Here is a 19,908-nt window from a genome sequence, read left to right as displayed (position 1 = left end):
ACAACATCTGCTGTAAACAGTACTTCATAGGTGCTTCTTTCAGAATCTGTCATTTAAAAAAAATGCTTTGAAGCTAACAACAGCAACAAAGGCCAAAGAAAGCTAAACAAAACAAAAAAAATCCTTTATACCTGGACTGCTGAAATAGCTAAATGAAATAGATACTTTAGCAAGGGACAGTTGCCAAAAACACCCAGCTGCAAAAAAATCTACCAGCCAGCTTTGAAAAATGCTTTCATTCTATACAACGGACTTAATGCATATTGAAACAAGTCAAATAGCTTTTTTGATGGTCCTCAAACCAGGCTGGGGGACCTGTGATCCTCCAGATGTTGCTGACTTCCAGTTCACATCAGCCCCAGTCAGCATGTCCAGTGATTAGGGATGATGGGAGCTGCAATCCAGCAACATCTGCAAGACTACAGGCTCCCCATCTCTGCTTTGAAAGAAAGGGGCAAATGGAATTGACCAGGGCCTTTGAAGGAATCACACCTTAGAAAGCAAATGTAACATTAAGCATTTGTCCTTGGAATTCTCCTATAAAAACATTTACTGGGGGGAAATTAAGATAAGATATAATGTTGCTTAGGACCTTGGCAAGTTTTGGTAATTGCCCTAGTGCTGAAATAACCCCAACTTGTACAGAGGACATAAATATGATCTCAACTTAATAAGAATGGGATTGGACAAATCATAATGATAATTGCTTAAACCCTTAACAAACTTCTGGATACAGAACTGCACTTGACTGCAGTTGATTACTGAAGATAGCAACACATTCTCTCATCCAGATTACACACTTGGGAGAGAGGTTGCATGCACATCTTAAAGCACATCTAAAGCAACCCTGTGCCCAAGAATCCTGGGAAATATAAACTACAATTCCCAGGATTCTTTGGGGTAAAATGTGCCTGAAATGTATGGTGTTGTCCTCTTGTTATGGTGTTGTCCTTCTTGGTAACAAACATAGCACTGTGTGGCATGGTTGCAATGCTATGCACACTTACCTAAATGCAAATGTGGCTTATTTGCAATAGATTAAGGCTTGCAGGAGTTTTGTGCAAATGATTTTGCTTGATTGTGTGGAAAGGACCTGAGAGACAATTTCAGCCTCCATGGGTGGCATTCAACTAGATTTTACTCAGAATAGATCCATTGAAATCAATAGATATGACTCAGGTTGCTTAATTTCAATGGATCTACTCTGAGTAAATACTAGTTGAATACCACCCTGTGTGTGCAAAATGCTTGTTTGTGAGTGTGTTTTTTTTAAAGCAATTACATTTACGCATTGAACATATTTTAAACCAGATTAATGGCACAACTTTGATAGCTCAGTTGGTTAGAGTGCCATGCTGATAATGCCAGAGTTGCAGGTTCGATCCCCATAAGGAACAGCTGCATATTCCTGCATTGCAAGGGGTTGGACCACATCCTCAGGGTCCCTTCCAACTCTGTTTTTATGAATCTGTATGCCACACCTCCTCACCCAACACATCATTACAAGACATACACGCACAAACACAATTTCCGAGATAACTATTTTGCAGGATAAGAAAAGAAAGCTTTCCCTGAAAAAAGACAGGAGAGTGTTTTATTGAATGCATTATTTATATATTTGGAAACCAATGCAAGCACCACAATTACAACGGTGAGTTCATTTTTAAGACAGCTAAGAACAGAGTTAACCAGTAACTTCATAGCCCTTCGTCCAGGAACTTGGCAATAGTGATGAAAGACTGCAGAAGCACAGAGTGGGATGTGGAGAAACGATGTCTTCACTTCACAGCAGTACAGCAAATTAGGAAGTAACATTAACCAAGAAATAATAGAAAACTTGCTATGGCGGTCTACATTATAGCACTTTAACATGCATTTAACAACCAAATAAACTTCCTGACATTTCCCACATAGTAAATGGATCATCTGCATTCATGTCTAGAAGAAACAGATAAGCTCCAGCATGCCTTCACAGTTCTCCTGATATTCAAGATTATCCTCTTGCAAAAACTGGAGCTTTTTTATCTAGTTCTTTCTTAATAGCACCAATTAGAGGGTATTTTCCCTGGTTGCAGAAGGAACCCGAAAAATCATCCTGCTCAAGTGTCCAAACCATAATACCTCCCAACTGATTATCCTTCATGTATTGAACCTAAAGAAGATTAAAAAAGAAAGAAAGGGAAAAAAGAATTTAAAAACAAAAACAAATTCTATATCAAATGTAAAATTTTATGGAACTTTTTTGCATACCACACATGGATTTTGTTTGCACATCCTGGTACGCCATACAACATGACTTACCATGCATGAACCAAACACGGCTGTTTTGTTCCCATCTTGCTAGCTTGGGGAAAAACAAATTACCCCCTTTCTTAACATTACATCCAAACCAGTCTGTAGTACTTTGTGCTCTCCATACACAAGGCAGAGAAGAACAAAGCAACCCACAGCAACCCATTAATTATGGTTTACCATGGTGTGAAAACTGGGCTGTGGAAGCGTCTTAGTCTACGCTGTGGTCCAGATGTGTAAAACAGGCTACTGCTGTCATTTCCTCAATAGAGACACATCTGTCTGTCAAGCAGCAAGAAGGTCACCATACTGCACATGCACACCTTTGACAAACATATCTTCTAGGATGGTACCAGCCACCTCTATAGGTTTTCTGTTAGGGCTGGATTTCCACATGGCAGTCAAATGCACACGCATTCACATTCACGGCACAGTGCATTACCAGCATATTCATGCACAATGCGCAACAAATTCCCATATGATCCCAAAGTGCACACATGTATTCTGTGACAGCTCATACATGCAAAGCAGCAAAGTGATATTTTGCTGGGATTTTTTTTTTTTATGGGCCTCTGTATTCTCTGATGTTGGCAGCCTGATAAGAGAATAGAATTGTGAGCAGGCCTGCACATTGCTTAACCGTATAGCAATCCAAGCTACAATCTCATATCTAACAGCCACACAGCTTTGTACAATGGCTTGCCACCTCATTTGAGTATCATTGCTCAGTGAAATAGAAAATTAGATTGAAACCAAGCCAGTAGTCAAATCTTTGTAAAAAACATGTCCAGGCAGCCCCCCCTTTATGCAGGAGTTACATTCCAGAGCCCCGTGTGCTTAAATGAAATCTCGTAAAGTGGAGAGTACCCTCTAAATAGCCTTTAAACACCCTCTCTGCTGCTCTCTCTTCACCCATACCAAAAATACTGTATTCAAAAATACCTACAACTAGAATTGAAACTCGGGGGCTGGCTGGAGGCTGGAAAAGCGGCTGCTGCTGCACTACTCCATATATCAGCTGCTAGGTGGGGAGGCTCAGCAGCCTAAACAAATCCCTGTTGTGCCTCCAGTCTGTTTGGGGCTTCCTCCTCCCTCACTGATATTCTCTTTGGGCTCTGGAAAGGGTATCCTTATGAACCGCAAGTGCTCTCCAGCTCTCTCCTGCCATTTCTGGGTTTGAATTGAATTAGTGAATTGTTACCAAATTGATTATACATAAGTGGGGGACACCTGTACTGCCCGTCACAGTTTTTCTTTTATTTTGCTTCTTGCCACTTAATTTGCTAGTCCTTGCAGATATGGTCTGTGTAGGCAGCTGGGATCATCCAGCTCCTATCCTGATGTACATCTTTGATGGAAACAAGATTTGCCCTCTAAATAAAATTGAGTGGTGGCATCTCTCTGTATGACATTCAGGTGCTCAGCCACTATGGCCTATTTTAAGAATAAGAGGACCTATCCTCGCACAATTTCATAACTTTCCTTACCAATGCCTGTAGATCATGCAACTTAATGGACAAAGGGAATAGACATTTGCCAGTACTTACCTTGATCTGAACACTTGTCACATCTTCATATCCAACCCACTGGTTCCCTTTATAGGAGTAGGGGACTTTTTGTTCCTGAATCCATTCCTTCTTGGCACCGGAATTAAAGCCACAGATCTGACAGGAATAAATTGAAAGTCATAAACATGAATGCTGATGTTAGCAGATTGTCTATTACTGCAGGACATCACTAGCCACCATTTTGTCCTGACATCTCTCTTTTGCCTGCCAATGATGGAAAGGCTTTTCACTGAAAATGGAAGGCGCTGGAGTTACCTCCACAGCTGGTGACATATTGCTTGGGGAGTCTGATCTCATAGAAGTGGGTCTCTCCTCTAATAGGCCACTAGACCCTTCCCTTGTGTCCAGATCTCCACCTGCCAACCTGCTAGGACCTTCCCCCACGTTAGTTCTCCAAAGTCCTCCCATTTATCCTCTGACTACTCTCTCCACAACGTTTCCGCAGCACTCACGACGCTATAACAATATATATGTGAGCTATAAAAAGTAGGTTAAAGTTTTACCACAACACATGTTTTTGAAGAGAAAATCTGATATAGATTTAAAGCCCTCCCCCATACCATTGCTTTGAGGTCCATAAAGGGATTCCACAGGTAGTGGTACAGTTTGGACACATCACTCCCCCACTTTCCCAATTCTTGCCAGTTAAACTTGATTTTAGGGCAAATGCTTTATTTCAGATTGAGGACTTTAGCTTTCCTATTGCTTTGGGACTGGGAGTGCATACCCTCCAACAGTGCTTTTTTGTGGGGGTACACATACCCCTAAACATTTTGTGAATCTAAGTTTGGCCTTGTTGAGGGGCAGTATTTCAATATGAGTAGGGAAATGAGAATACCCCTAAACATTTTTTAAAGAAAAAAAACACTGCCTTCCAACATTCCTCATGAAAATAAGAACATTGCTCACCCCCCCCCCCACCAATTGACTCTCCTTGACCCCTCTTTTTTGGTCCTGCCCCCACAGAGCATTTCCTATCAGACGAATGGCAAGTGCCACCACCACAATACCAACGGGACACATCTTACACGCTAACGCCCTGAGAAAACCCCTTATTCCTTTTTTATTTTGCTTTGGTAGATTTAAAAAGAAAAACACACAGCAATAAATAAATTTTAGAAAGGGACAAGATTAAATGTGGGTGCACAAAGCTTAAAAAAATCTAGACTCTTTGCTCTCTGCTCCGCTTCCCCTTTTTTCCTGCCCAGGGCGGCCCTGTGCTCTGCCTGCTCCTCAGAGCCAGCACATATGGTGGGCCTGGGCCTGGGCAGCAGCAGCTTCTTCTCCTCACCTGCTCTTCAGCAGCCGCTATGAGCTGCCCAAGGGAGGAGGTAGGCAGTGGCGGCCATGGAGAGGCCATGGAGAGGCAACGGGATGCTCCCTCGTTGCCACTGCTGCTCAGGACAAGTGCTAGCTCCTCCTCGAGCTCAGCAGTGGCAGCACTGGTGGGGAAAATAGGGACATTCTGGGATCAAATCAGAAGCTAGGATGGCTTTCATAATTCCACGTCTGTCCTTGGAAAATCAGGACACTCGGAGGGTATGGGCGTGAAGAAATGCTTCGACTGTATGACATAGTGGTGTGTGCATTCTCTCTCTCTCTCTCTCTCTCTCTCTCTCTCTCTCTCTCTCTCTCCCCCTCCCTCTCTCTCTCCACACACCCCCCATGTGATGTCTGGGTTGTCTATGAGCCACACATATCTAATTATGTACCATTTCTAAGACAGAGCATGAGATAACTTCATGTTAAATTTCTCCTGCCTTCTTCCCATCCTAATTCTGATTTGAATCCATCTCCTTGAGATTGATGAGACAGAAGGGAATTGGGGTTTCTATAGGCTAAATGGGAACTTAAATGAAATCCTCCCTACCTCATAATAGGCCAGTATCCCCGCTTCTTTTGTGAAAGGACCTAGTGTCCCAGCACCAGATACTGGGGCTTCAACTCCAGTCAGCTTGGTAGAAAGGGTATAAGACCGGCCATAAGTGGGGATTCCCATGATGATCTTCTCAGCTGGGGCACCTATGCTGCGTAGATACTTCACAGCATAGTCCTGAAGAAGGAAGAGTAGACTAGTTACTGCATACATTAGGTAGGACACTGAATGTTATTTCTAAACTTCTTTATTTATTATTTCAATTTCTATCCCAACCTTCATTCATGGTCCCAACATGGTTAACAACATAACACACCATTAAAACAATTAACAACTCAGATAAAATATACAAAATGACAATACGTCCTGCTCATACCCAGACCCATGATGAGGACAACTGACTTGAATGTTATTTATTTATCAGCAAAGCACTCGGTTATGTCAGCTCCTATGTTGCAAGGGATATACACACCACTCCCCGCTAACTAGCTCTCTAGGCAATCTATCTCTGTAGACCTGTGTTCCATCTTGGACATTTGAGCAACAACATAGCCACACCTCTTCCTGATTTCTTAAATGCCCTTGTCTGACATGGCCAACACTAGCACCCAATAGCTCCTCCTCAGTGACAGCTCCAGCTTCTCCTGTCACTTCAAGTCCCTCCTTGTATATGGAGACAGTGGTGGGGAAGGATAGAGGCGATTCCAAAGGCACCACTCTCTCTGGACCCATCACAGGCTCTTCAGCTTCCAATACCTCCTCCAGCTCCCCACACATCACCGACCCCTTCCCCTAGATCTTCCTCCTCCCCGCTTGCCTCCTCTGTCCACACATTCTCTCAGCCCTCATGCTGCTGCCCATCCCTGACCCAAAATGTAATGCAGCACCATGATCAGTTTCTATATGACCCAGTAAAGTATTCCCAGCAAAAACTTGGCTGAAGAAGTGTGTTTTTAGCTGCTGCTGAAAAGGAAGCATTGATGGCACCAACCACACTTTGAGGGAGAACCAAAGTGTTATCACAGAACAGGCCCTATCTTAAACTTCACCAATTGACAGGGTAAGAAGGACCTGACTGAACCACTCAAGATTCTAGCAGCTGTGTTTCCCCTTAGCTGGAGCTTCCAAACTATCTTCAAGGGTAGCCCCATGAAGACCATATTACAGTAATCTACCAAGAGGTTACCAGAGCATAGATCACTGTGTCAGGGCTCTTATGATCCAGAAATGACCATGGCTTACCAGACATAGCTGGAAAAGGACACTTTGAGCCACTGATGCCATTTAGACCTCCAAAGACAATGCTGAATCAAGGAGTACTCCTTAAGCTATGAAATGTTTCCTTCAAGTGAGGTTCTCCCCATGCTAAACAGGTCAACTTTCTAATTCCTAGACCTGCCTGTTCAGGACATGTTGCAGATCTGTTGCTCAATGCTATTATCTATGGGTTGCATGTGCCTTGGAAAAATGCAGGATCCTGAATACCAGGCTGTTTTAGTACCAGACTGTTTTATTTGGGAAATCTGTCCCCTATCCATCTGCTTGAGTTAATCATCTGTTTAATGGGGGTAGAGGTGAATCTATCTTGTGCCAGCCATTAAATCAATTTGGTTCAGAACCTTGTCCACCAGGCTAGCTTTACTATTGCTACAGTGAAGAAAACATGTGGCATTTTTTTTAAAAAAAAGCTTATGGAAAAGCCCTTTGAAATATTTAACAAAGTCCTTGGACTGACAACTTACAACATTGTAGTAGGATGCAGATCCACTGTCAGCTGTGCTCTTCTGAAGGGGGCTTAAATGGCCTGTGAAACTTTCCCAGGCGCCGTGAAAATCAAAGGTCATGAAGTTAATGAAATCAACATATCTAGAGAAAGAAGAACAAATGGTTACTCGAGACCCTTGGGGAATAACTACAGTTATCTTCAGTTTCTGTTAGGTTTAATAAATGTCATCCACACTAGCCTTCCAGAATGGAAATCTATTTGTAGTTACTTACCATTTTGGAGCAAAACTGTGAGCTGACATTTTTTTGGTCTCACCTCTACCTTACAACTGAAAAAGGCACTTTATGTTGAGGATATTAAATTTCTGTTATTTAATGTGGGGGGCAGGGGGCGCTGGGTGCATTGCACTGCACTTCTTGACAACTCTCCAAAGCTGTTGCCATAAGTAGCAGACACCTATTTTTTAAGATAAAATTCAGGCTTAATTAGCAGGCATGCTCTGAACTAGGGAATATAAAGTACTCTGCTAACTGATTCAGCCACTGGGTGCCAAGGATTCGACCTGGAGAAGGACTTTCGTTGCAACTATTGGTATGTTGGGAAGGTGAGCCTCCATTACTTCCTTTTGATATATTTTGCATTTGCTGGTTTTTTTGGCAAATCTCCCCCGAAGTACGGTTTGAAATGAGGAAGCAGGACTGAAAGAGTATCTTGCTATCATTATTGTTATGGTTTAACTACAAAATTGACTGTGTGAAATTTGGACTATGATTCTGGCAAAGACCTTTAATTGAATGATAAAAAGAATTTACGATGGGAGCTACGGTGTTTTTTACGGAAACATCAACTCATTAGCACCTTGGAAAAGATTACAGGAGGGAATTTTAGATATCTGCCCGGCGCTAATGGTGAAGAGGCAACATCTCCTCCGGTCTTGGCTGTGATGCAGTAAGAAATGCAGAAAGTGAAAGTGGATGAGAATGTTGGATTACAGGACAATATTTGACACAGAATTACAAAGGACTAATCCGCTTGTCTAAACGAACTCAGAGGATGTTAAAAATAAACAAAGGATCAACATTTGGAAATGTTTATCAGGATTATCTGACTAATTAAGGAATGCAATAACAACATTAGATCATCACTCCCTGAACTTCAGATTTATAATTTGGCATGATTATTTGGCTGTTTTGTTGCATTATAATTTGGAATGTTTTTATGTAGTTTTTACTGGATTGTTAAATTGGAAAACTTAATAAATATTATTTATGAAAGTAAATTACTGTTATTTATTAAATTTGTATACCACCCTTCTCAGGGTACACAAAGAAAGTTGTGCAAATAAGCCCTAAATCATCATTATAGCATCTGTTTGCTTGCCTGAACCATTTAAACTGGAACTAAAGAAATGTACTGCTTGCTCACTGTAATTGCCCCACCCAGTATGCTGTTCATTCTGTTTAATGTAGATTAATTTTTTTAAAAGGTACTTACTCTGAGATTGTCTGAATATCATAACCTTTGTCAATGGCTTCCCTTCCAGCGGGTATTGCAACACTCAGTAAGAGTCTTTTCTGACCCCTCCTCCGAAATGCTACAGACAGATCCTAATGGGTGATGTGGAGAATTAATGCAGCGGCAACTACTACTATGAATCTTACCCCTCCTTCACCATAACATCCCAGGGCAATTTTGTTATTGTAACTTGCCCTGGGGTGTTATGGTGAAGGAGGGGTAAGAAATAGAGCAGTACAACTTAAAACAGAATAACCAACCATTCACACCCACCCACAACCACCCCAATCAGGTTAATTCCTAGTTTTCAAGTAGGTCACAAAAATAATTTTTGCCTGTCAAAGGTAAAGAGGTGCCTTTTCAGCTGAATAATGATGCTGTTAGATTCACTTGTGTAGGGAGGGAGTTTTACAATTTAGGGGCTACCACAAAGAAATCTCTCTCCTGGCCTTCCACTCTTCAGACATCTGAGGACTTATCCACAGTTATCTTCTACCCTACATTTTCAAGGCACCAGTCCACATTTTCCCATTCTGTATCCAAGTGCTTTTTTCCCTTTGCCCCACATCTTTCCCCAGAAAAACCTGATCTTTACAGCTGAATTGAAGCAAATGGCTTTTAGTTTTTTTCTGTAGATTGCTGTTTGTGCCAATTCAGTGGTAAAGAGCAGGGTTTTGCACAGAAAGCGGTGGAGCAAAAACAAAACAAAGACATAGTCAAAACAGAAATCGTAAGTTATTATTTGTAATTCCTTCCCATCACTGTCTTTTGAATCAATTTCTTTGTTAAATGTATTTGCATAAGGATGATTTGTGTTTTGCTTTACCTTAACCAGGTTAGTCAAACGGCTTTTATCAGACAGTTCTGCTAAGGGCCAAGCAAGATCAAAGCCATCGAAGTTATTTGTCCGAAGCAACTGCAACACAGACATCACAAATTCTGAGCGTGTGGCAGGAGATGCAGTTATTCTTCTAAAGCTATTACAGACAGGAGACAAAATTGTAGAGGGATTCTTGATTACTTTGTGTTTTTCATAGAAATAAAATGAAGCCATTATTATTATTTTTTACAGTAGATGATTGAAGTATTCCACAATAACTGGAAAAAAGTTTCCACGGGCAGAGAAGTATTCATACTGAAAGTATCACTCCCTCCAATAAAAAACCCAGTACACCATGCCAACAGAAATGGACCACTGGAAAACAAAAGGGAGCCAACAGAAGGGTTGGAAAAACTTGTTGATGACCAGGGCCATCTTTACCCAGTGGTGCAAGGGGTGCGGGGCACCCAGCGCTGAATTCTGGGGGGGGGGGGGTGCCAAATGTATACCTACTGTATACCGACCGGTCCCTCTCGATCGGCGGCAGTGAAAAGCAATGGAGCTGTCAGGTGGCTGTTGCAGTTTGAGAGTAACCAGGCAGGACTGCGACCTGTGTTTTACAGGCTTTATTTTGGTGCACACTATTTACAGTGAAGAGCCCCAAAGCTCATGTCTGGCTCAATCGCTAGCAGAATCCGGGAGTAGTCTTTTTATGGACCTCCCCCAACATAAGAGTTTTGTTACCCCTAACCGTCTCCGCCCCTCTCTGCACCTCAGACTACTGTGCAGGATGGACGATGGCAAGGGCGTGTTTCCCTCCTGTCCAGCTTGCCCAGGTGTGGTGTTAAGGCTCCTACCAGCATCCTCTGGTCCTTGCACCTCTTCCCCACCGGAGTTGGGGCTTTCCTCCTCCCCGGAAGAGGAACTGCTTCACAAGATTTTCGGAGGCTCCCTGTAACACAACTGCCCTTCTATTTCTCGCCTCTGAGTCAATGGCAGTTCCCTGACAGGAGCGAAAGTCTCTCTCTCTCTCTCTCTCTCTCTCTCTCTCTCTCTCTCTCTCTCTCCCCCCCCCCCCCGTTGCTTTGCTACTCCATAGCATCAAATATCACCAGCGAGTCAGGAAACAAAAGCAATTTATTCCGCTGCGTCATTGTTGCAGGTGAGCGATTTCCCCCCTTAAAAAAGGTCAGCAACTTTGGCTTCCTCCCCAAATAAAGCTCAATAAAAATTAATTTGGGGGTGCTGGGAGGATCTTTGCACCCCGGTAGTGCATATGCTAAAGACAGCCCTGGTGATGACTATAGAAAAACAAGAAAGCAAATTGGGAAGGTGAATTGGCCTGTGTTGGTCCTTTTACAGCTCACAGTATATATTGGAGGGCTTGACTGACTGGAGCACTGGAAAGCAGCACTCTTGTTAAAGGAAGAAGATACACATTTTGTTGCAGGTCCCACTTGCTGAGATGAATTGTAATCTAAAATCCAAGAGAAGAATGGTTCACTGTGCAACTTTATACACCAGGGTTTGCCCATGCTCACCCTCCCACTGGAGGTGTCAAGAAGCATTAGGCTGTCTCACAGTTAGACAGGGAGAAATGCGGAAATAGCCAGGCTCTGACCATCACCACACATGTTCAGAGAGAGAGTTTACAGCAAGGTGTCAACCCCACTTCTGGGAAGTATACTTGCTATACTGAAAGGACAGGCCACTTTGGAAGAGAAACCTTTGGCTTTTTTTCACTTATGATTTTTACTGGCATAAGCAAAAATTAAGTTCAGTGGTACCTCAGAAGATGAACGGAATCCATTCCGAAAGTCTGTTCAACTTCCAAAATGTTTGGAAACCAAGGCATGGCTTCCGATTGGCTGCAGGAAGCTCCTGCAGCCAATCGGAAGCCGCAGAAGTCGTGTCCAATGTTTGGGTTCCAAAGAACGTTTGCAAACCAGAACACTCACTTCTGGGTTTGCGGCATTCGGGATCCAAAATGTTCAACTCGCAAGGCATTCGGGATCCAAGGTACGACTGTAAACAGATAGCTCTAGACTTACGGTTCAGGTCCCATGAGAGCTCCACCAACAGAGAGAAGGGTCTTCAAGTTGCGATTTCTAAAGAAGAAAAGAGTGAATAAAATAAAGAGTATTAGGATATTTTTAAAAAATGATTTCAGCAAAGCAGAAGTCAACTTTGGGTTTTTTATAGCACAGAACATCATCCAGAGTGTTACATGTGCACAGTTAATTAATTTTCTCTGGATTGTGCGGAAGGGGAGGGGAGACTGGCAGTAGGCCAAGCATTCTGAGTAATAGGCTGTATGGAATAATCAGAGCATTTGATACACTTGGAAGTAGCATATTTTTCACCATCCCTCATTTAGTGCTACCAAAGCAGTGATGAGTACTTTAAATAATTGTTTCAGCTGATGAACAGCTGGAGAGGTTAGAGTAAAGTTGTGTCCCTTGATACACTCCTCTTCTGCTCAGAAACAACCTGCCAGAGACTGCTTCAAGGCTTTTACTTTTAAAAAGTTTGAGAAAGAATAATACAACTCAACACAATGTGATATTTGAACCCCAAATACCCATCAACCTGTGAAGTTAGTTAAGTAAATGAGACCTCTCCTTTCACAGTGGTTTAATTATAAGCATTATTGATTCCATTGCTGGTGGAAAGTGCAGTGACTTGCACTGAGGAAACAGTCAAGGCACTTGGGGTCTTGCAAGAGATAGAGTCTGGGGGTCCACACTGCATGCTACATAACACTTGGGTTTTACCCTTCTGAAAACAGTGAACACTAGCTACTGCTGGGGAGGCAACTCGGATTGGAATCATGGTGGATATGATATAACCTCCCTGCCATGGTTATACCAAGAACTGTCCCAAAGCATTCATTTTTGAAGATGAAAGTTTCCATTGGCTCCAATGAGAGCTTCATTTTAGATACAAAATCAGGGGCTAATTATCACTGGGACCATGGTGGAGGGGAAGGGTTAAACAAGCCATGTCCAAGCACACACCATGTTTCTGATCACCATCCCCGGTGACTATTTATTACTGTAAAATATACATATGAGGTTAAGTTACATCTTCATATGTAGTTTGACCCAAGACCCACTCACTCCCTGTAAGAGAAGTCCCAGCTAGGCTCAGTGTGGGCTGTGTCAACAATAGAGGATGCTGTGGAGGTAGGGTCCCCTTTGTGTTTCATGTTTTGTATGTGCCTTCTTATGTTACCCACCTTTTAAGCTGATTGAGAGTCCCATATGTAGTGGCATCATTCCATTCACCGGGCTCGAGCTGGTTGCCACTTATTTTGGCGAAAGCATAAATGATGTGGGTGCAGAGATTTGGATCAATCTGATCAGCAACAAAACGCCCTGAAGTTTCTCGGTACTGGGACCAGCTGGTGAAATAGCAAACCAGCTTAGAGGTAGAAACTGTTAAGATAATTAGGAGAGATAATTAGGTTAAGATAATTAGGAGAGATAATTTTTAAAAAAGGAGTTAGTTCCCTTCCAGATAGAGATGTAACAAAGCATCGCTTTCTGCTGCCACCTGTGTCCATCGCATGCAGTGCTCCTTCCATTCCTCTGTTCTTGGGCTTCTTCTGACGAAACTTACATTATTTGTCTTGCTGTCCACTGTGGTGGAATTTCACATCGTTAATTACATTGTCATTGTTTTGATCCATACCATTCAACTCAATGGAAAGGCAGTGCAATACAAACTGGGGCGGGGAGTGATCAATTATGTATTGTTTGCAGACTGAAGACTACAGTGAATACTGATTCTTTTCACTATTTCGATTCTGTTCTGGACATGGGATGAAAAAGCAAACACCAGCAATTTCCCCTGGCATTTCTACCAGAATTCTCCAACAGCCGTACTTCAAGATGACCGTTTCATTCACCCTGACAGTGGTGGACATTAGGTTCTCAAATCTCAGCAGCACCCTGTGTGACACTAAAATTCAGTGCTCCCCACCTCTCACTCTCCATTCTGCAGCATTGTTGTGGCACTGCCCTGGTCACACCACCCAAAACCTGCCTCTGATCCTGATTTGTTTGCATAAAGTTTGTGGGGAGGTTAGAGGATGTCAGTTCTTCCCTGAGAATCCATACTGATTTGTTTGCAGGGATATTATATGATGTTGCATCAAGCAATTGTTATCTCACAGTCTTCTGGGAATTTCCCTTTCACGGAGAGTCCATTTTTGAGGTGAGTCAGTGCACCAAACCAACTTTAATTGTGCAACTTGCATTTGTCTGTATGTGCTTGGATCCTACCCATAATTAATGACAGTCTGGACCCACCCTTAGTCAAATAATATGTGGGAACCTGTCACAAAAGGGCAAAATGCAGGACCTCCAATTGCTTGGGCAGTTGGTACATATGTAGACTCACTTCACACAGCCTGTATCTATATCAGGAGTAGGGCTTACAGATATGCTCCTTCCTTCCTAACCTCTCCCTGCCCCACTGCATACACTCTGGGTTGAAGGCAAGGACAGGAATTCTATCTCCATTTAGTAATTTTGCGCACATCACAAATAAAACATTGATTCAGACCCTTCCAGGGGAGGGGGAAAGTGTTGGGGCACTTTCAGACATCCTGGGATACCTGTTCAGTGGCCAAAGCCCCATCATGGAGAGCTTCCCTCATTACCAACCCTTGTAGAATGATTGAAATGAGGGAATGTGAGCATATTAGAACCCTAGTAGAGACTGACACAAGGAATTTCCAACCCCAGAGTGATTTCTGAAAGCCAAGAAAAGAGGAAAAAATAACTTACCAGACTGCAGAAAGATCAGCGCAGTGATGCTTACTGCAAAAAGTCAAGAGGAGAAAGTCATGTTATGACAAGACTAGACCTGCTATAAATACCATATGATCACTACCTTTTTCAAATTCTTGAATGTTCAAAGTCATGCACTTTGATTAATAAAACTACTCAAATCAATGAGCATGATTACCCTAGGCAGAGAGGGATTGCAAACTTGCTTAGATGGTTAGCTACATGGGATTTCCCCACACAGGGATATGGGCTTTTCTGTATTGCCCATGAAATTTTAAAAGGTACATAACCATAAACGTTCAAAATAGTATTCAGTTACCCTCTCCATAACTTGTACCCAGTTAGCAACATCAACAACATGCAATCAGTCACTGCTGTCCTGCCAAAGCAAATCCTTGGAACTCCAGCTGGAGAAAGCCCAGGATAGTCTCCAATCCTAACCTTCAATCACACTGCCAAACTCACCAGCCCACACGGAAGCCTGACCCATCCTGGCTGCTGTACCACAATGACAACGTTGCTTTCTTTACAATTGTGCTTCCACACCGCTGATCCCAACCTTTAAAAAATAAAATTAGAAGAGGAAGTGAAAGCATGTAACAAGTGTGTGGCTTTCACACACTTGAGTGAAAATGTCCTCATTTCTGTTCCTGGAATGATTGTGCAATTGTCTAGCCAGGAAGTGTTGCAATCAGGACTGTGGAATTTTTATTTTTCACGACATGCTGGTTGAAGCTGACATAATGGGAAAACCAAACCAAACAAGTTTAATATCCTTTCCTATCTGTTCCAGACTGCTTGATTAGCACATTTTAAATCTTGATACAGGACCAGGTTTATCCAAAATACCTCGGCCCTGTTCACTTGTTACAGTTCACATCAACGCATGGGTGGAAAGTGTGCCAGCTAGTCCCACTGCTACCACTCGCCTGACCAACCATGCCCCTGACACCTGCATGTTGACATGGACATCAGCAAAGGGGACACGTGTGCTATACATTGTTTAGCTACATGTATGAAGGTTTTCAGGTCATGGGTTCCAAATTGTGTGGAAGCCTTTGCATACACAACTGTACACATGAAGCTTTCTCCTTTGCAAATGTCTGTGGCTAACATATTGTTAGATGCCACCCCTATATCCGAGCGATGAGAGATTCCAGGGGTTCCAGGTACTTACCCAAGTTTTGTGTTTCCTTCAGAAATTAGGCACAGCAAAGACTGTGATGTCTTTATGATATATGGCTTTGTTGTTGTTTTTTACATATATACAACCTGCACCTAGATGGAGGGATTGCAAAGCATCCTGGCTTCCCTCTTAAGGGCAGCATTGGATTCAAAGAACAGCAAAAAGCCACCCTCTGTGTTTCTTAGTCCCAGCCTGTCAGCTCCAGCTCACATGGAGTTTTGCCCCTCCTTCTCCTTCTTGCTGCTAACTGACTCCAAGGACCTCCTCACAGCCTTCTTCATTCAAAGCTGAAACCCTAAACCTGGCCTTTGCCTCTGCCCACTAGCACCCAGCATAGGAGGAGTCCCACTACTCTTTGCCTGGCTGTCTTGCCCTCTGGTGGTTTCCTTGATGGGGCATCACCAGCCTTTGTCCCCTGCTAGGGGACCATCCAGCTAGCTCTCCTGAGCTGGCTTGGCTTGTTAGCATAACTAAATCCTGGGGATTCTCTGTTTGGCAATGTTTAATCAAACCATTATTCAATCAAACTTTTACTAAATCCAGGCACAAACCCATAACATCATGGAGTTCAAGAAGGACAAAGCTGGGCGGAGGGAGTGCAGTGGCAGGGGTGTCTCTAGGGGAACTGAAGGAGGCAGTGGTGCGCCCGCTCTTAAAGAAAACATCATTAGATCCTTTAGATCTATCCAATTACCGCCCGGTTTCGAATCTTCCGTTCCTGGGGAAGGTGATTGAGAGAGCGGTTGCTGAACAGCTTGGTGGTTTTCTGGATGAAACATCGGCTCTGGATCCATTCCAGTCCGGCTTCCGCGCTGGTCATGGGACCGAGACGGCTCTGGTTGCCCTAACAGATGATCTTCGTAGACAGCTGGATCGAGGCGGGTCGGGGCTGCTGATTCTTCTAGATCTGTCAGCAGCTTTCGACATGGTTGATCACAAACTTCTGGACCACCGCCTTGCCGACGTGGGGATCCAGGGCACAGTCCTTCAGTGGCTGCGCTCGTTTCTCTCTGGTCGGGGACAGAGGGTGGCGCTTGGGGGGGAATTGTCATCGCGCCACTCCTTGGTGTGTGGAGTACCTCAGGGTGCGATACTCTCCCCGATGCTTTTTAACATCTTTATGCGCCCCCTTGCCCAGCTTGTCCGGAGTTTTGGGCTGGGCTGCCATCAGTATGCCGATGACACCCAACTCTATCTGTTGATGGATGGCCATCCTGACTCGGCCCCAGACACACTGACCAGATGTTTGGAAGCTGTGGCTGGATGGTTACGTGGGAGCCGGTTGAAGCTAAATCCTTCGAAGACAGAGGTCCTGTGGCTGGGACGGGGCGATATGGGATTGGGAGGGCAACTCCCATCTCTTACGGGGGCGCAATTAGTGCCAGCACCGTCCGTTAAGAGTTTGGGTGTAATCTTCGACACCTCCCTTTCCATGGAGGCGCAGATTGCAACTATAACAAAGGCGGCATTTTTCCATCTCCACCAAGCTAAGCAGTTGGCTCCTTACCTCTCTCGCCCTGACCTAGCCACTGTGATCCATGCGACGGTCACCTCCAGACTGGATTATTGTAACTCGCTCTACGTGGGGCTGCCCTTGAGACTGACCCAGAAAGTCCAGCGGGTGCAGAATGCTGCAGCGAGACTCCTTACGAGGTCTTTGCTGCGAGATCACATTCACCCGGTGCTATACCAGCTGCACTGGCTCCCGGTGGAGTACAGGATCAGGTTTAAGGTGCTGGTTTTAACCTTTAAAGCCCTATACGGCCTAGGACCCTCGTACCTACGGGACCGCCTCTCCTGGTATGCCCCACAGAGAAACTTACGGTCTTCGAATAAAAATATCTTGAAGGTCCCAGGCCACAGAGAAGTTAGGCTGGCCTCAACTAGAGCCAGGGCTTTTTCGGCTGTGGCTCCGATCTGGTGGAACACTCTGTCACAAGAGACCAGGGCCCTGCGGGACTTGACATCTTTCCGCAGGGCCTGCAAGACAGAGCTGTTCCACCAGGCCTTTGGCCAGGGCACAGCCTGACTCCCTCCCTCGGCAATCTTCGCGGAGCTCTGGCCCAATGGTTGCCAGTGGCTTGAATTAATTAATTTTATAACGCATGATTTTAGACTGTTGATTATGCTGTACTTTTGTACTGTTTTATTGTTGTTAGCCGCCCTGAGCCCGGCTTCGGCTGGGGAGGGCGGGATATAAATAAATTTTATTATTATTATTATTATTATTAAGAAGACCCACACTTGCATTTGAGCACTAATAAGTGAACTGGGGCTCACACATTGATTTATAGAGCCTTCAGATATCGGTTTCCGGTGCTGATCAGCTTAACACACCAAAAGCACTGATCAGGCACACTTGGATCCCATCACAAAAAAAGAGCACAACAAATAGTTTTGAAGACTATCCTCCATTTTTGTTTGCTGTGATGTGTGAGCTAGGCATGTACTGTATATATGACCAACCTGTGCTGTTGTCATTCCTGGTATTCGTAGCAGAACTGTACAGTAGTCCGGCAATATGGTACAACAATTACTTCCTAAAAGGTATTTGCAGGTACATGCTAGGATCAAAGTATTAATTAGGGGCCTTTTTTATGACAGGATAAATAAGTTATTTGTTATAGGAATGATATTATATTGTTTTGATTGAATTAATGTGGACGTTAATAGCAGGCCGTATGATCGATTGATAGATGATAGAGTATTGCCAGATATATCTTTGAAGAACCCAGCAATCCAATAAGCTGATGGGAAATGGAGCCCAACAACAGCTGGAAGGGTTTAAAAACCTTCCTTCTCATACATCTAATCCAGCCACCAAGAGATGTAAGGGAAGAGGATCAAATGTTGTGAAAGGAAGGAAATTTGTGTACAGAACGGTGTTTTCTCTCAATTTACTCTTTTCCCTTTAAGTGACTTGAAAGTACTGTAGAGATTCTCAGAGAGAAGCTGCTCTACTGGGTAATTAAACATTTTCCTACTTCTGCAAATTCAAGTACCAGCGTGATTAACAGTTGGTACGAGAGTCTACATTTCATTGTTTTTTGACGCAGAATCTAGCCTAGCGCGAAAGCTCTTTGCAGAAGTGAAAGTGATATAGCAAATATTGTTCCTAATTCATACACAGCTTTCTAAGACTCTGTAACTAATTCAGGGAATATTAGCAGCAACTGAGGAAATTTTTTTTAGGTCAGAACATTTAAGATGAACTCAGCTTAAAAAGTGAGTCAGTATTGGTCCTATATACATATTTAGGGATCATTTTGAATGAAACTGATTTGACCTATGATGTAGTTGCAGATGAAGTAATTGTAGTTTCAACATCAGACAAGGGGAATACAGGGCCTAATACTCACTCCATGCTGGATAAATACAACCAGAAAACCAATGATGTTAGTTATGAATGAACAAATAATCCATCAAATAAAAATAATAGCAGAATAACTTGGTTAAGTGACCAGGACAATAATTAGTCCATAGTGGCTTCTTTTAGTTAAGGAAATAAAGGAGCAAGAGGTCTTGAAGTCTATATCAATAGTCTTAGTAGAGTCACACAGTAAACTCAGTGGTAAAAGAATAAATTTGAATCAACTTAAACTGTATGTGTATATGCTTCACTGCTTCTTACTGATGATGGATGCTGAGCGCTTGCAACAGCTCTGATATTTGGGAATTTTTCTCTAAATCACTTACATGAAATCAGAATCAACTGCTTAGAATCCCAAAATTATAGCTGCAATCTTAAACATCCAAGGGAGCTAGCACCATTGAACTGAATGGTCTTATGTCTAAGTAAACATTGCAAAGGATGGTTCATTGTCAAGAAAGACGAATCCTTAGAGATGATGAAGGTGGCTGGAACTGTGGCTTTGGCAAGAAAGGACAGCCAGCCTTCTGATCATGACTCCTTTCTAACCTGCCCTCTGTTCATGAGTCCATGAAGACCTCAGTGACTCAAACAGAATCTATTGTTTTCTAACCTTTCATCTCAGTTATAGAGACTTAAGATGGCTAGCTTTTTTTCTTCCTATGCTCCTAACTGTGATTAATTTATAGGCATTTTAAAACTGAAATGCCACCTCAAGAAAACCTGTATTTTCTTCCCTGCAGCTATGAAAGCAGACAC

At 43.2% G+C, this 19,908-nt stretch overlaps 1 protein-coding gene across 1 annotated transcript; it reads right to left on the bottom strand.

The window, feature by feature from the left end:
* Positions 1-1,592: 1,592 nt before the first annotated feature.
* On the bottom strand, positions 1,593-15,216 carry LOC308479426 (chitinase-3-like protein 1). Its single transcript, XM_081010128.1, has 10 exons — positions 15,059-15,216; positions 14,591-14,623; positions 13,036-13,234; positions 11,849-11,905; positions 9,804-9,954; positions 8,957-9,069; positions 7,479-7,602; positions 5,731-5,913; positions 3,840-3,956; positions 1,593-2,152 (listed from the first exon to the last, which is right to left on the bottom strand). Exons 1-10 carry the CDS (start codon positions 15,081-15,083, stop codon positions 1,994-1,996), a joined length of 1,161 nt encoding a protein of 386 aa, XP_080866254.1. The 5' UTR covers positions 15,084-15,216; the 3' UTR covers positions 1,593-1,993.
* Between the last annotated feature and the right edge of the window lie 4,692 nt (positions 15,217-19,908).

The sequence above is a fragment of the Podarcis pityusensis genome, assembly GCF_964106645.2.
Source record: "Podarcis pityusensis genome assembly, chromosome: 6".
Classification (NCBI taxonomy): domain Eukaryota; kingdom Metazoa; phylum Chordata; class Lepidosauria; order Squamata; family Lacertidae; genus Podarcis; species Podarcis pityusensis.
The sequence above is the reverse complement of the archived record's forward strand: the minus strand, read 5'-3'. Positions and strand labels throughout refer to the sequence as shown.

Coding starts and splice junctions, on each gene's coding strand:
- LOC308479426 (XM_081010128.1), bottom strand. CDS start 15,083: ATGGGTCAGGCTTCCGTGTGGGCTG. Junction 14,624..15,058: donor TCAGGCTTCCGTGTGGGCTG/GTGAGTTTGGCA, acceptor GACTTTTTGCAG/TAAGCATCACTGCGCTGATC. Junction 5,914..7,478: donor CTGCATCCTACTACAATGTT/GTAAGTTGTCAG, acceptor TTCCTTCTTCAG/GACTATGCTGTGAAGTATCT.